Source organism: Epinephelus fuscoguttatus, linkage group LG9 (genome assembly GCF_011397635.1).
Source record: "Epinephelus fuscoguttatus linkage group LG9, E.fuscoguttatus.final_Chr_v1".
Taxonomy (NCBI): domain Eukaryota; kingdom Metazoa; phylum Chordata; class Actinopteri; order Perciformes; family Serranidae; genus Epinephelus; species Epinephelus fuscoguttatus.
This window is the reverse complement of record NC_064760.1, coordinates 12,747,213-12,761,565: the sequence shown is the minus strand read 5'-3', so window position 1 is coordinate 12,761,565 and position 14,353 is coordinate 12,747,213. Positions and strand designations below refer to the sequence as shown.

General features: G+C 39.3%; 1 protein-coding gene across 4 annotated transcripts in view; it reads right to left on the bottom strand.

Moving 5' to 3' along the window:
• Positions 1 to 14,353, bottom strand: part of fam13b (family with sequence similarity 13 member B) — a 125,845-nt gene that overhangs the window by 40,465 nt on the left and 71,027 nt on the right. For all 4 annotated transcript variants that reach the window (XM_049585847.1, XM_049585846.1, XM_049585848.1 and 1 more), the window contains exon 7: positions 13,882 to 14,009. In XM_049585847.1, the coding sequence (XP_049441804.1) occupies positions 13,882 to 14,009 (128 nt within the window). The remainder of the gene's footprint in view (positions 1 to 13,881; positions 14,010 to 14,353) is intronic.

Genomic DNA, 14,353 nt, shown 5'->3' with positions numbered 1-14,353 from the left:
TAACCCACTTAGTCGTCATCCTCATCTGTACAACTTTTTTGCATCAGAGAGGGTATATGGTTAGAAATAGTTATGAATGACTTTGTCTCCCAATCCTGGCATTAATTAAGTGCTTTTAAAGAGATTTAACAATATCGAGATATATATTGTGTATCGAGATACAGCCTAAAAATATCATTTTCAGGACATATCACCCAGCCCTACTTTCAACAGGGTAACCTAAAAATACTTGAGAACACAGCTGCAACAATTAGTCTATTCATTAATTAGTTGATTGAAAGAATATTAATTGCCAACTATTTTGATAATGGATTAATTATTTAGCCATTTTTAAAGCAAAGACTACAAACTTTTGCTGTTTTTAGCTTCTGAAATGTGAGAATTAGCTGCTTTTCTTTGTCTTTTATGATAATAAATGAAGAGTCTCTGAGTTTAACACTGTCAGACAAAAAAAGAAGACGTCACTTTGGCCTCGAAGATATTTAACGAGTATTTTTAACAATATTTTGACTTTTTTTTTTTTTTAAAAAACAATTAATTATGAAGATAATCAGCAAATTAACTATCAGTGAACATAACTATTGGATGCAGTACTTTGAGAAATTGTTCCAGTCCAAGCCAAATTAACTTTTTGTCCATTTCTGTCACCAGCTGCTTCAAATGAGCTGCTCAAAGCATTTTAAGACTGCAGCAACATATTGCTTAGAAAAGTCTGCTGATGTAAGTAAGTCTGACGCTTCATTAACATCTTCATCTGTCTCACTGTGTTGCATTAACAAACAATTCTTGGACTATTATCTCTATACATTGCAGACATTCTTCACTTCCTAATGTAAACTTATTCATGGTCCTTTGACAATAGAAACACATTTTCCCACATAACTACTCCTCCGATGATCTACACAGCTCTTTCATTTATATTCAGATATATTGTACATATTTTAAAGTATTTTTGAATATATTTTATTGTAATTTTCTTTTATATATATTTTCTTGCTTTTTGCTTGCTTTTATTGTTACATTTATTTCCCCCTAATATGTTTAAACCAATACTCAAATTCCTACTTGGCAAATTCAGAAATTCAGATTTCATCAGAAGAAATTATAACAGAAAGCCATTTTATGATGTAAGTCATGGCTTTCAGAGACATTTGCCATCTCACTGTGGGAGACTAGACGAGATTTGTTGAGTGCAATTAAAGCATCTTTGCCCGAGAGCCTTAGTGGCTCAGTGCCCACTGACCAACAGGACCAAATGCCAAAACCTGAAGTCAGGAGTCACACGTTATGTTAAAAAAATACCTCAACAGAAATGAAATAAACTGCTGAGCAACAGTCAGTATTACATTAAATCAATATTAAACAAAGGAAAACAGCCGCACAATGGCTCTTACTCGCAGAAAGATTAGTGGCACTTCAATTCAAGACAATGAGGCTTTTGTTTGAGCCAAACATCCAAAGAAAAATGAACACTTACAAAATGAAACTTGTGTAATCTATAAATACAGTGTTTCTTATTCTTTGAAGCTTCTGTCTGATCAGGAGCCTCAGTGGGAGCCAGATACAACGTGCAGCTGATTGTTTTGTCTTTGAAACTGGAGAGGTAGTTCAGGTTAAAACATTCACACAGTGCACTGATATTTTCATGGCTTTCAATAGCAAAGCAGAAGGTTGCATAAGTAAGAAAACACCCATTCAATCTATATAATTATAATAATTCCTGGTTTCTTAGTAAGCAGTGATACACAACAAGTGTCCTGATATAATGTACAGTTTATTTGAAGAGGTGTTAACCAATGTCAGATTTGTTAGCTTTAATTTGAGCAATAACTGTTATTAATACAGCTAAAATGATTGGTTAATTAATGAGTTTGACAGATAATTTATTACCAGCAACTTCAATAACCAATTTATTGTTTGAGTCATTTATTAACATAAAGATTTGCTGCTTTTGTCCATTTTATATCTTTGTAAATTAAATATTTTGGGGATATTGAACAATGATCAGAGAAAATGAGGAATCTGAAAACTTTCTTGTCTATTTTGAACTTTTTTTAACTGAAAAATAATCGACAGAATTGATGATAAAAGAAAATGTTTGTCTCTCTAGATACCTATAATTCAATGTACTAATTTTTAAACCCATTGACTGAATCCATGAGGAACCGGGTAAAGCCATTTGTGAAGCCTGCCAACCAATCAAAAACAACTATTCTCCATGACCATGGTACATTATTAATTACACTGCAATACAACAAACAAGCAAAACCATAGACATAAAATGGAGAGAAGCAACATTCCCACTCAAATCAACATAGCAGGATGGTCAGAGCGGCAGCCAGTCTTTTTGTGTACTGTTGCCATGGCAACCATTGTAACAGGCTAAATTACATATAAGCTTCTGTATAGACAAACCTGAAACAAGCTGAAATAGGGCGAGAGATGGACAAGCTGCTAAACTAAATAAGCCATAATTTACTTTTAAAACATTATTGTATGTCCCTGTTTATTTTACTGCCACTAACTTGAACTAACTAGAAACTTGAATTCAGAAGGTGTGTCAATATGGTTGTAGTTTTTGTTTAATAAGGAATAGAGGTGCAACAACAGGGCTAAACAAAGTTCTAAATGAAGGTTGCTAGGTGTGACACATTTTACAGCCCCACTGATGTGTGTTGTCATCATAACAGCTAATGAATCACCACTTTCTTTTGTACAAGTCAAATGACCGCAGCAAACAGTTCAGTGTCTTTTCCATTCATTTTATTTCTATGTGTAAAACTAAGTGAAACACACTGTGGAATAATGTGTGCTTGAATGTGAATGCTTATAAAACACCCCAACAGTCCGTGACTTCCTCAAAGAGTTTAATTTTAAGTTCTATTCAGTCTGAGTCACACTTTAATAAACTCTACAACATTCCAGAAATTCCTCAAGGACAGAAAGAATAAATGTCGTGCATCATTAACTAGATTTAGCAAAAGTCTGGTGTTGAATTTGTCCCTCCTGGTGCTTGTATTGTTTTGGCCAAACTCTAATCTCAAACTTAAACTTTATCTCCTGTGACTAACGCAAAGCAACCACACTGGCAGCGTGTTGACAAGAGGAGGTTTCAGCAGCAGCGTGTGGGCTGACAGTCATAATAAAATCTTTTTCCGTGATGATTTAGGGACGTGAGTGCCCCTTAGGAAGCCAGATAGGACAGCTGGACCAGAACTGTGGGTGAGAACTGATAGCACGTGTGGTGAGTGGTGCTATCTAGGTCAGCTAGTACATCGTATTACACATTGTGCCCAGTGCAGGCACCCAGGCCTCGTCACAATCGGGAAGTGAGGGGTGAGGGAGGCAAGGAAAGGAGGGCACGAAGTGAGAGGAGAGAGAGGACTTCTGTATTTTTCTAATCGTAGCAAATAAAAGAGGAAGCTTTGAGTTTTAAATGGACCATACAATTGAAGGAAACTTGGTGTGCAATGTTAACATACAGTATGTACTATTAAGTGGATCGGGGCTGTTTTAAAACTCCCCATACAAAATGAGATCAGCTGTCAAAAGGCGATCATTTATTTTATCGATCATTTAAGTTTCAGACAATGTTTTATATCTTAAGCCTTACCTTTAATTAATCATTTCCATCGTGCAAAGAACGACCTAAACTACAGAACAAAGTTTAAATTGGGCAGATTAAGTGAATATACAGTGTATTTTGGCCACTTACTGTGATGTGACATTGTGAAACTTTTAATATTTCGAACAATTGATTTACCCATAGATCATTGATTTTGGTCAGAATATACAAAAACAAAAAGGTCTACCAGTTTGGGCACCAGTCTTATTTCATGGTGAGAGTCATAAAGGAGAAACGGGTGTGATCAATGAACTAGGTCAAACACACACAGCTGATAGTCCTGAACTGACCTATATACTGTGTTTATGTGTAGGTCTGCAGACATCGTAGTCAATGTATGTACAGTATGAGACAGGGCACTGCTCAGCTACACGCAAGTCACAACATCAAAGAAAAACCAAAAAGAGAAGAGAGTCAACACTGAGACATATAAACCCCTTTGTCCACCAACATTAGTGTGTATATGCAGGGCTTTTAAGCATGGTAAACCCCAGGAAATAAAGGCAATTGCCAATAGACGAATCAAAGACACGCTGGAAAGCAGGGATAACAAAAAGTAGAAAGCAGCATGAGGGCCAGAGAAAATGTTATTCATTCATTCATGGCTGAGATGTCAAAGACTCTCAGAAGTTACTGACAGTTGTGTCGGAAAAGGGGCCAAACTTCGTGCGTCCACACAGGTTTCATGTTTCCATCAATGCCGATCAGAGCTGGAGCCAATAAATACCCATGAATACTGCAGAGCCATTTGTCACAGGCCTGAATGCCGACTATGATCTTTCTCACTAAAGACAGAAGCCAGATGTTAGCAGGTGTTAGTGGGTTTGTTGTCCAGTAATAAAGCTGCTTTACTGTATGATCTACAATAGGAGTTGACTCAACACAAGGAGGGGCAGCAACGTGCTCCAGGTACCAAGAGAGCGCTGGAATGCCCAAAACTGTTGTGTGACATATGTATTCACTCTACAAAGAAGGCCCTTGTAAAGAAGATAAGTAAGAACACAACAGTTAACAATGGTTTTGGGTGGATTTAAGATTTTTCTTGCTTTTTGTTCATCACAACTCGCCCTTATCTTACATCTTGGACAGCTGTCACTGCACTCTTTCAAAGGTCACCAACAAGATCAAAACTGAAGCCGAGTCAACACTGAGTGCAGAGGCAAGGTGTTAAATCTGAGCGTCTCTGCTCCTTCCATAGCAAGCTTTGCACTTACACAACTGTTCTGCTGGCCGTGTTAAGAGTGCCTAAAGGCCCCTTTATGAGGAACAACTTTGGGTTGTTTGTGGGGCTGTAGCAATAACTGCAATATAACCATACTGCACTACTGACTATCAAACTGGGGTGACAAGCAACAGCCACATCCGCTGTATTCGTTTGTCGAAAGGAGCACCTTATATTTACACTATGCTAAAAACCCTATCAGCATGACGAGGTGCTGAGCGTCTCTTCTGAACTTGGTGTTGCACATTTATCGTGTTTTTCTGATCACTGAGAGTTAATAGGTATATAAAATGTATATGTCACTGTCACTTTATACCCAGCCTTCCAATCACAGTGAAGGAGGGGCAGGACAGATTTCTCTTCACCTTGCATTCATTGCACAATCTAACACACCTCAAATCAATATCAATAGTCTGACACAGACCTTGTGAGCGTGATATGAAATATATTCACATGATTGTTTTTATTATGTGGTCTAAAGGCAACTTTACAAAGGCAAGGGGCCTCCACCCCTGTGTGTGCATGAATCATCAGGTGCTCCCCGTAAAAACAAACAAAAAACAAATGCACTTGACCTAGAAAAGATGAGTGTACATACAGTTTGTGTTTGATTAATGTGGGTGTTCATGTGCACATTGTTGCCACAAACAGAGCTCTCCAGCACCATATAATTTCACACTGTGATATAAATAATTTCCACCACTACATAAAAATAACAGGGAGAATATCTCATATGGGGATTCACTGAGAGGGAAATACAAGCCTGGGTATCTGGAGCACGAGACAGTACCTACGTCAGTCATGTCAGCATGGTACGATGTGTGTAACTGTGAGGAGTGACTAGCGAGAGTGAACGCTCTAATCCCAGGACAAAATTGAAGACAAGTGTTTTATAATGTGTTTAAACGCTATCTTCTGGGTTGACCTTTTCCCTCCACAGAGGGTATATTGCGTTTTCACTCGTACTGAAAAATCAATAAATCGTTCACAAGTAGGGACACCTTCCAATTCTTCCACCCCTCCGCCTCGCTCCCCCCCCCCCGCTGCCCTTCTCTGCCCTCTGATTCCCCGTTCCCTCCATTAATCCATCCCTCCCTCCTGCTCCTGCTCCTGCTCCTGCTCACCACCGGGGCCAGGAATACATCCCAAGAGTCCTCTTCCTCAGCCTGCCAGGGTATTTCAGTGGCCTCATGAAAAATACTTTCCACACAGAGAGAGGATATAAGCAGAGCAGAGGAGGAGGGAAGTAGTGAGGGGGGAGCGCAGAGAGATCAGAGGAGAAATAACGGGGATTATATATAGATTTGAAATGAGCAGAGGCTGTCAGCATGTAAGGTGTGTGTGTGTGTGTGTGTGTGTGTGTGTGTGTGTGTGTGTGTGTGTGTGTGTGTGTGTGTGTGTTGGCTGTCAGAGTCTATTAAGGGAGCACTGCAACAGCCACAGAGGACAGACTTCCCTGTCTGTCAAGTGCTACACAAACAACTCAGCCACAGTTGATGTTGAGTCAGTAGACGGGAACTTTCTCTCTATTTCAAAGCTGACACATCCAGTTATGTGTCAGAGAAGAACCAAGTGCACATGAAACACTGAGCTATTGAGTAAAAATGCACATGTACACTGACTCAGCAAAATCCTTAAGGCAATAATGAAGTCTTAACTACTTAAGCAATGTTTTTAGACGATGTAAATGCCTAACATGACTGGAAGATAGATTAGAAGTAAAATAACAAACTGAGATACAGGACAAAAACACACACACAGACACACACACACAGACACACACACACACACACACACACACAAAAACACCCCAAACTGATTTTCCATGAAAAGTGCTTTGTTTTTAAGACAGACAATCACACATTCTTCACATTTTTTAAACCGGGGGTTTGGAAAATGTTTCAAAGGACGTGACATTTTCATCACACAAGTCATTTTCAAATTTTTTCAACAACAGGTAATGACTCTGCAACAATTTTAAAAACATACAGCTCCTTTAAATTAAAGTCGTTTTTAAATCAAAAATGCCCAAAATTCACAGGCTCCATTTCCTTAAATATAAATATATGTTTTCTCAGTTTTCTATGATAGTAAACTGATTATCTGTGGATATTGGAATGTTGGTCGGACAGAGAAGCTGTCTGAATACATTACGATGAATACATCATGATACATTATGTGGAGGGTTATCTAAGGAAGGTTACTGTAACTTCTTCATTATACACTAGAAAATGGCTTTTCCAAAACGTTCAATGATTTTTACCAATTCCATGACTTTTCCAGGTTTTCCATGACAGTGGGAATCCTGTTAATTTTTTAACATTTAATTTCCATTTATAATTGTTGTAGGCCTAATTCAGTGGTTCCCAACTCGTCCAGCTGGGGGGTCCAAATGTCTCCTTAATCATTAGTTCAAGGTCCACATGGTCTTGTAATATTCAGCATCATACTTGTGTTTGGCCATGCAGTTGAGCTAGTTTGCTGTCTCTGTCAAGCAGCTGTCCGTTAGTCACTCACTCTACAGCAGAAAACGGCACTTCAAAATAAAGACTCTGTGCTAGAAATACACTGTGCTTCAAAATAAAGTGCGTTTTTTACAAACTTAACACATCTGCGCTCCATTCAGAATGGACCCACACAACCTATTTTTGGACCGCAACCCACCAGTTGGAAACCACTGGCCTAAAGTGATGCTTGCCTTATCCACTTGTAAAAATGTGTAGCCAACACACTAAAATTTTTTTTTAACATTTTATGTTATGTTTAACATATGCGTCATAGGTCTACAGCCTGTTCCATCTCCCTCTAAATTTTACCACACCTCAACAGTGGTGGCTGTTCTTGAGTCTCCCTAACTTGGGTAGTTATGGATTCAAAATCCAAAAGATTGCCGAACCCTGGAATATTTCAATTTGGGCTTTTTCACAATTTTCTGTACTTTATTAGACCAAATAATTAATCAAGAAAATAACTGTCAGGTTAATTAATACTGAAAATAAGCATTAGTTGCAGCGCTAACCACAACAAAATGAATCAGTATCGTTGGTCATTTTGTTTATGAAAACTGAAGCGTAACTGTAGCTCCTAGTCTTCCAAGTCTTTTTTCTTCAGTTGTGTTTACCAACTTATCATCTCTGTGGTTGTACTTGAATTACAGTCCCCTAGCCCCACATCTGAGGTTTGCTACATGTGGAGCTGGACTAAAATAAGTGGTGTTCCACCTAAAATGCAGAAAGCATACATTTTCTTTAGCTTCAGGTTAAACAAGCAGTGAGAATTAACTATTCAAAGTCAGAGTGCATGATAATTGCAGCAATTTAAGCAGACATATTCTCTAAAGCTCTGGACCCAAATTACTGAAATGGCTTTGTGGCCGTCAACTTGGTGGTCCACAAATACAGACAATAATCCCCCAGACCAGACACTGAGGTAGACAAGGTCACAGGGATGATGGCTGCAGGCTGGCCACAGCTAAAAGAGAATTAATACTAATGAAATCAATCACACAAGACTTAAAGATAAAAACAGTCTGGCCAGCGTCGTTTAATTTAAATCATTTGCTGCATGTGACCCCTCGTACATCTTTATCAGTAATCATTAAAGCTTTGTGTGACAACTGACGCCAGCTGCCAGTAAAACACACACAAATACAAACACACACAGGGATAAGTTTGTGTTGCCCCATAAACGATTAATTAACTACTAAACCACTTGATACCAAACGATGCAGACACCTGTGCACAGATGACACTCATACCGTAGCGCTCTGAACTCTCTTGTTATCCCTGACCTTCTGTACCATGACACAGATTGCTGACACTTGGCACAGTGGGCTTAACACGGGACAACAGCGTCCTGGCAGCACGATCAGAATGTTGTCTTGATCCAGTCACTTCAACTATGAGACACATTTTCTGTATGCCTTATAGATTATTGATACACTGCATGTGCTGTGTGGTCCAAGTCATGTAAGTGTGTGTGTGTGTGTGTGTGTGTGTGTGTGTGTGTGTGTAGTGTGACAAACCATGTGGGTGTGTCTTAGTGTGGATTATGGATTACTGTCTGTAATCATCTTAAAGGCCAGTGGGACAAGACTAGCAGCATGACCCTGACACACACACAGAAGCAGAGCCCACTGAGCGTTATACAGAATCACAGCAGACTGATTTATTGTTCTACACTGCTGTACAGCTTTGTCTTTATCTGACATGTAGCAAGCTACAGAGAAAATAGGACAGTGCAGTGACAAGACAGCACTAAACAACCACGAGATGGGATCTGAAATGATTTGAGGTCTCCACATCAAGACAGCAACCACATTCATTTGTGAATGAGGAGACAAAATTAACTTTTTTTGGATAAAAAAGTATTACTACCACTGCAGCCGAGGTCAGTGGGACAGGAGACAAACTGCAGTTGGACTCACGCTGTATAACTGGACACATAAAACAGTCTCTGTAAGGTACAAATGACAATAATGTCCTCATAATAAAGTGCAGCAGCATGGCTGTAATACAGAGCATAAACCACTGTGGAATCTGGACACAGACAGCCAGGCTAATTTAAACAATAAAAAGAACATTTCCCATAAATGTTCGACAGTAAAGCTGGCTTTAAGAAATGAGAATTTAGTTTCACATGAAAATGAACCGTTCACTCTGGAGATAACAAGCCTTTTTCCAACATAAGTGATAACTTATGTGAATTCATTTTAATGACTTGAAGTGTACTGACTCTTTGCATCTCAATCCTTTCTATTTAACCTCTAAGTATTTGATCATCCAATTCAATAGAGTGCTCCAGGGAAAACGTTTTTCTGTAGGCCGACATGGAAGTTTGCTAGCCTTGAAATCCAGACCCAAATCTAGAAAGATTTAGGGTCTGGCTATGAGTAATGCAAATGGCCCAACTCGAGGGGCGGCACCAAGCATGCATTTGAAAATATCATTGCACGCAATTGGATAACACTACGACCAATCAGAACAATACACAGGGTGACGTATCCAGAGCTTAGCTACCAGCAGAGCTAATTGGTAGATTAGACTCTTGCCGTATCTGGTCGGCAAACAGCAAAAACGTCCTTCTTGCAAAGGAAACATTCGAGCGCCGTCTTCTGTTCCTCTTTTAGAGAAAAAGCCAAGTCTAACTTGTTCATTGTAGCGGCCAAAGCCGTTTCAAACAACTGGTGTTCATTAGTAGCCATCTTGCAATGTTTACTGACTGATTCCGGACTTCATCGTCGCAGCGCTGTCGTCATCTGTTTAGCTCGCCTCTGGCCCGCCTATATCAGATACACCGATGTGATTGGTGCAGCTCGGCTCCAACGGCATGGGTAATGAGCATCATTACTGATTGCCAGTGTGAGTGACTCGCTGAGCAAATTCAAATTGTGCTCTCACGAGAACTCTGGATTTCCAGGGTAGAAGTTTGCGTCATCCTGGTTCCCTTGTCAAAAAGCCTATGATTTTTCGATTGGATTTTGGGTTATTGCAGAAAATAAGCTATGCAGCAAACAACTGTTTATGATAATTACCTGTTTTGTTCAGCAAGATAATCTTCCCAAATGCAAACGCCAGAAATAAAAAGCTAACATTAGGCTCTAAACACGCTACACCACGGTCGCATAACTTAATGTCGCTCCAGCAGCTTTGTGGTGATGACGTTCTGTAGTCTCATTTAGCCACTTATTAGCAAATGCCTTTTTTAAGATACATTAAAGCCTCAAAAGTCACAAGAGGTGTATTTACTAATGTGTTTTATGTTGTCGAGCAAAATGTGAATGTCTCTTAAGCTTGTGTTAAATACAGGCCTTCAGGCATCCTACCAAAAACCTAAAATCAGACTGTGAGACGAGGGAAGAGGGAGTGCTAAAATGCTAATTCATTTTATTTTAGGGACTCATTCCTGGAGTGCTCTATTCACATTTTTAAAATAACTTCTCAAACCTCACTAATATCGCCTCGCCTTTCTTAACTGATGTTTCTCCCTTTATTGATGTTGTGTTTGTCACTGTCCTGCCTGTTTGATATTCCATGTTAAATGCTTAAACTGTGAAGCACTTTGCAACTTTTGTTTTAAAAAGCGCTCTATAAATAAATCTTTATTCACTCACTTCCTTTGTGTTCTGTTGTGAGCTGAGTTTGTCTGCACACTGCTGTCAAAATACTGTTTTGTTCTGTGCTCTGAACTGAAGACACAATAAAGTGATAGTTTGATTCAATGACTCAAGCCAAGCTTCCTGTTCCACAGTTTAAGAGTTTGAGTTTGTCCTTTTGAGCTTGTCTACTCTCAGAATAAATCTAAAACAAAATGTAAGCGACTCTTTACACATTTACATCAGCATGATCATCTCCTCTGTGCACTTCTAACTGATACACCCTCAGAGGTATGCTACAGATTACGAGCACAGGCGGTAAAAGGTGTAGGTGTCTATACACAGCAGTCTGGGTCAACTTAAAGGGGATCAGCAGATCGGAAGAACCTGACAAGATCTTCATGTCCCTGCAGGGGGATTGAACTCTGGTCTCTCAGTCTGGAGGGAGCCTCATTATCCTGCGTACGTGAGCATCTGCATGTGTGCGTCAGACCTTTGTCGTCTGGTTGGTCGCTACAGAGCATCAACAGGTCAGAACACAAGCTCTGCATCTTTTAGTGCGCCCAAATGGAAACCGCTGTGACTGTGACCGTGAAACTGAATTAACAAACATTTTGGATGATTGTGTTCTCATTACTTTGGTCTGCTGATGATGACGTTAAAGACCGAGCAGGTGACTCAAGTATGGAGGCCCCTGTCTGTACAGGGAATTTTTGAAACAATTGATGTGTTGTCATATGAATTTGGAAATAGTCATATATTATTATTATTATTATTATTATTACATTTATTATCAAAGTTACGGTAATGCTCAACGCACATCAACTGAAGACATGCAGGTTAACTGGTGACTCTAAATTGTCCGTAGGTGTGAATGTGAGCATGAATGGTTGTCTGTGTCTATGTGTCAGCCCTGTGATAGTCTGGTGACCTGTCCGGGGTGAACCCTGCCTCTCACCCAGTGACCCACAACAGGATAAGCAGTTACAAAAAGTGAATGAATGACTAAGTAATGTGTTGTCAGATGACGTGTCACAACTTTCTTGCACCTTCTGGAGATTACCAGACAAAAGCCACAGAGCACTGATGCGCGAATTCACAAAGACTGAATGGCGCCATGAATTGAGCATCACTTGAAACTGCTATCTGCCTAGTTTCAAGGACTAAGTCACAAACGACACTGTGCTAATTATTACAGGGCAAATGCGCCCTTTAAGTTTTGCACCTTAGTGCAGTTTGATGCTCCTGATCGTAATTGTCCATGTGTTATCCAATTATAAATTTAGTCTAGTTAAGTTTATTTATTTGCACATACATGTGTATAGACAAGACAATGAGTTTAAAAAGTTCAAGCAAAACTGACAAAAGATAAAAACAAAGATTGATTAATTGTTTCAAGGATCAAGATGAGCAGTGTTACAAATTAATAGAAACATACATTACAAAAATAAAACACACACACACACACACACACACACACACACACACACACACACACACACAAAATCATTACAAGTGAATCAATAAAGTGTTAAGCGTCCTTTTGAGACGTTTTCTAAATAACAGTAATCCAAGTATTAATATTGCCTTTGCACCAAGAACGCAGTGGGCAGAACAATGACAGAGAGAAGAAAACTAAAAATGTTTGCAATGAGGCTATTTTGCAAAGAAGGGAGCCAACTTTGCAGCAAATGCATTCACATCACCTGATTCAAAGACATGCAAACAGCACAGGAGCATTGAGACGCTTTTAACCTGAAGGCACAGTCAGGGGTGTGGTTGACCTTTTGTGGTTGCTCTGAGAACTTCACAGTTTCTTTTTGTCATATTTGTGCCAATTTGGTGGCCACAAAATCTCTCGTACTCAGCCTTCAGTGTGTACACTAGGGTTGAGCCGAATACTCTGATTAAATGAGTATCCCGTGCAGATTAAGTACTTAATACGAATACTATACAAGTGAAATGTGTCAGTATCTGTAGTCCTGATGAGGAGAAATCCTCATTTACCTACCTGTGATTCATCTCTTACTCTTAAGATCAAAAATGACCTAAAACTCAATTCTGACATTGTGGTATGTGGATAGATTTCTAATAAAAAAAATATAGCAACTTCTGATCAACCCATATCAATTTCAGCCTTCAAATAACAACTTCTGATGAGGTCACACTGACTTTCAATTTAAACCCCACCCTCCTCTGGTCCAAACTCCGCCCAGGGGCAGATACAAATACAGATAATGGTGTACTCACTCATCCCTATACACTAATAAATGCAAACAGAAGCTAATTATTTCATCAGGTAAGGTGACCCTAGTCCACAAGCTTGTTTATAGTCTTTCTAATAATCCTGTCCAAATGCTAAGACAGCAGTGTCACCCTACTTTCTACCCTGACCTCTACTTTGCCAAGAAACACAAATTTTAAGTCAGTTTTATTTGTGTTTCATCGGCCGGTAATGAATGCCTGAAGGTAACCAATTATCTTTTAATCATTTTATTATTAAGCTTTATTAACTTTGGTGAGACACACAATGGAAAAAGATATCCTGTAATTACAGCCCTGAGCAAATCTACTGAAAATGTGTTAAGTAAATGTCTCAAATCTCTAAATACAGAAAAGATCCTTACAAGTTTAAAGTTATATAAATGTAACGAGACAATGATGTGACATTATCCTAACTCATAAAAGACCAAACAAAATCTGTGTAAGTAAGAGTGAGGAAAGCAGCCAATAGTGAACCGACCAAATCGTCCCACCTGATTAACCAGATGAAATACTGGTAGGTATCACGTAACTGCAATGTCCTGTTTTTAAATCCAGTTTGATCTCTCTCATACCCTCTGTCAATATGTCATCCTCACTCTGGAGTGACCCAAGGAATAAAAAAAATCCAATTAACCCTTTTATCTAACGGTGTAAGATAACACAGTGATGTCTCACCTGGCTGTGGGGCTGTCGTCAGCGTGTGTGTGTTGTGGTGAGTCAGAGGAGGCAGGACCCTCCTCTCCGTCCTGAGGCAGCTCTTCACATTCGGCCTCACACTTATCATCATCTAACAGCTCGGTGATCTGAGGACAGAAATACAGAGGACACAAAAGGTTAGCACTCAAACTGATTTCATTCATTGAGATGAAAAGCAGAGAGGACATTACGAATGATGAGACAAAAGGTTCAAGGTCTGAGACAGCCACAGTTACGACACGTGGATTTCTCTTCGGCGACTCTAATCTGAAAGTGTTAATTTTTGGGAGCTGTTTCTGCAGGTTAATGCGTTTCATGCTGATATTACACAATGTACATTTAAAGAAATAATGTGGAACAATTTCTTTTTAACTTTATTGCCCTTGCAGCAATGAAGAGGCAATTAACATTGCAGAACAAAATTGCCTTGAGAGTAGGTTTTACATGACAT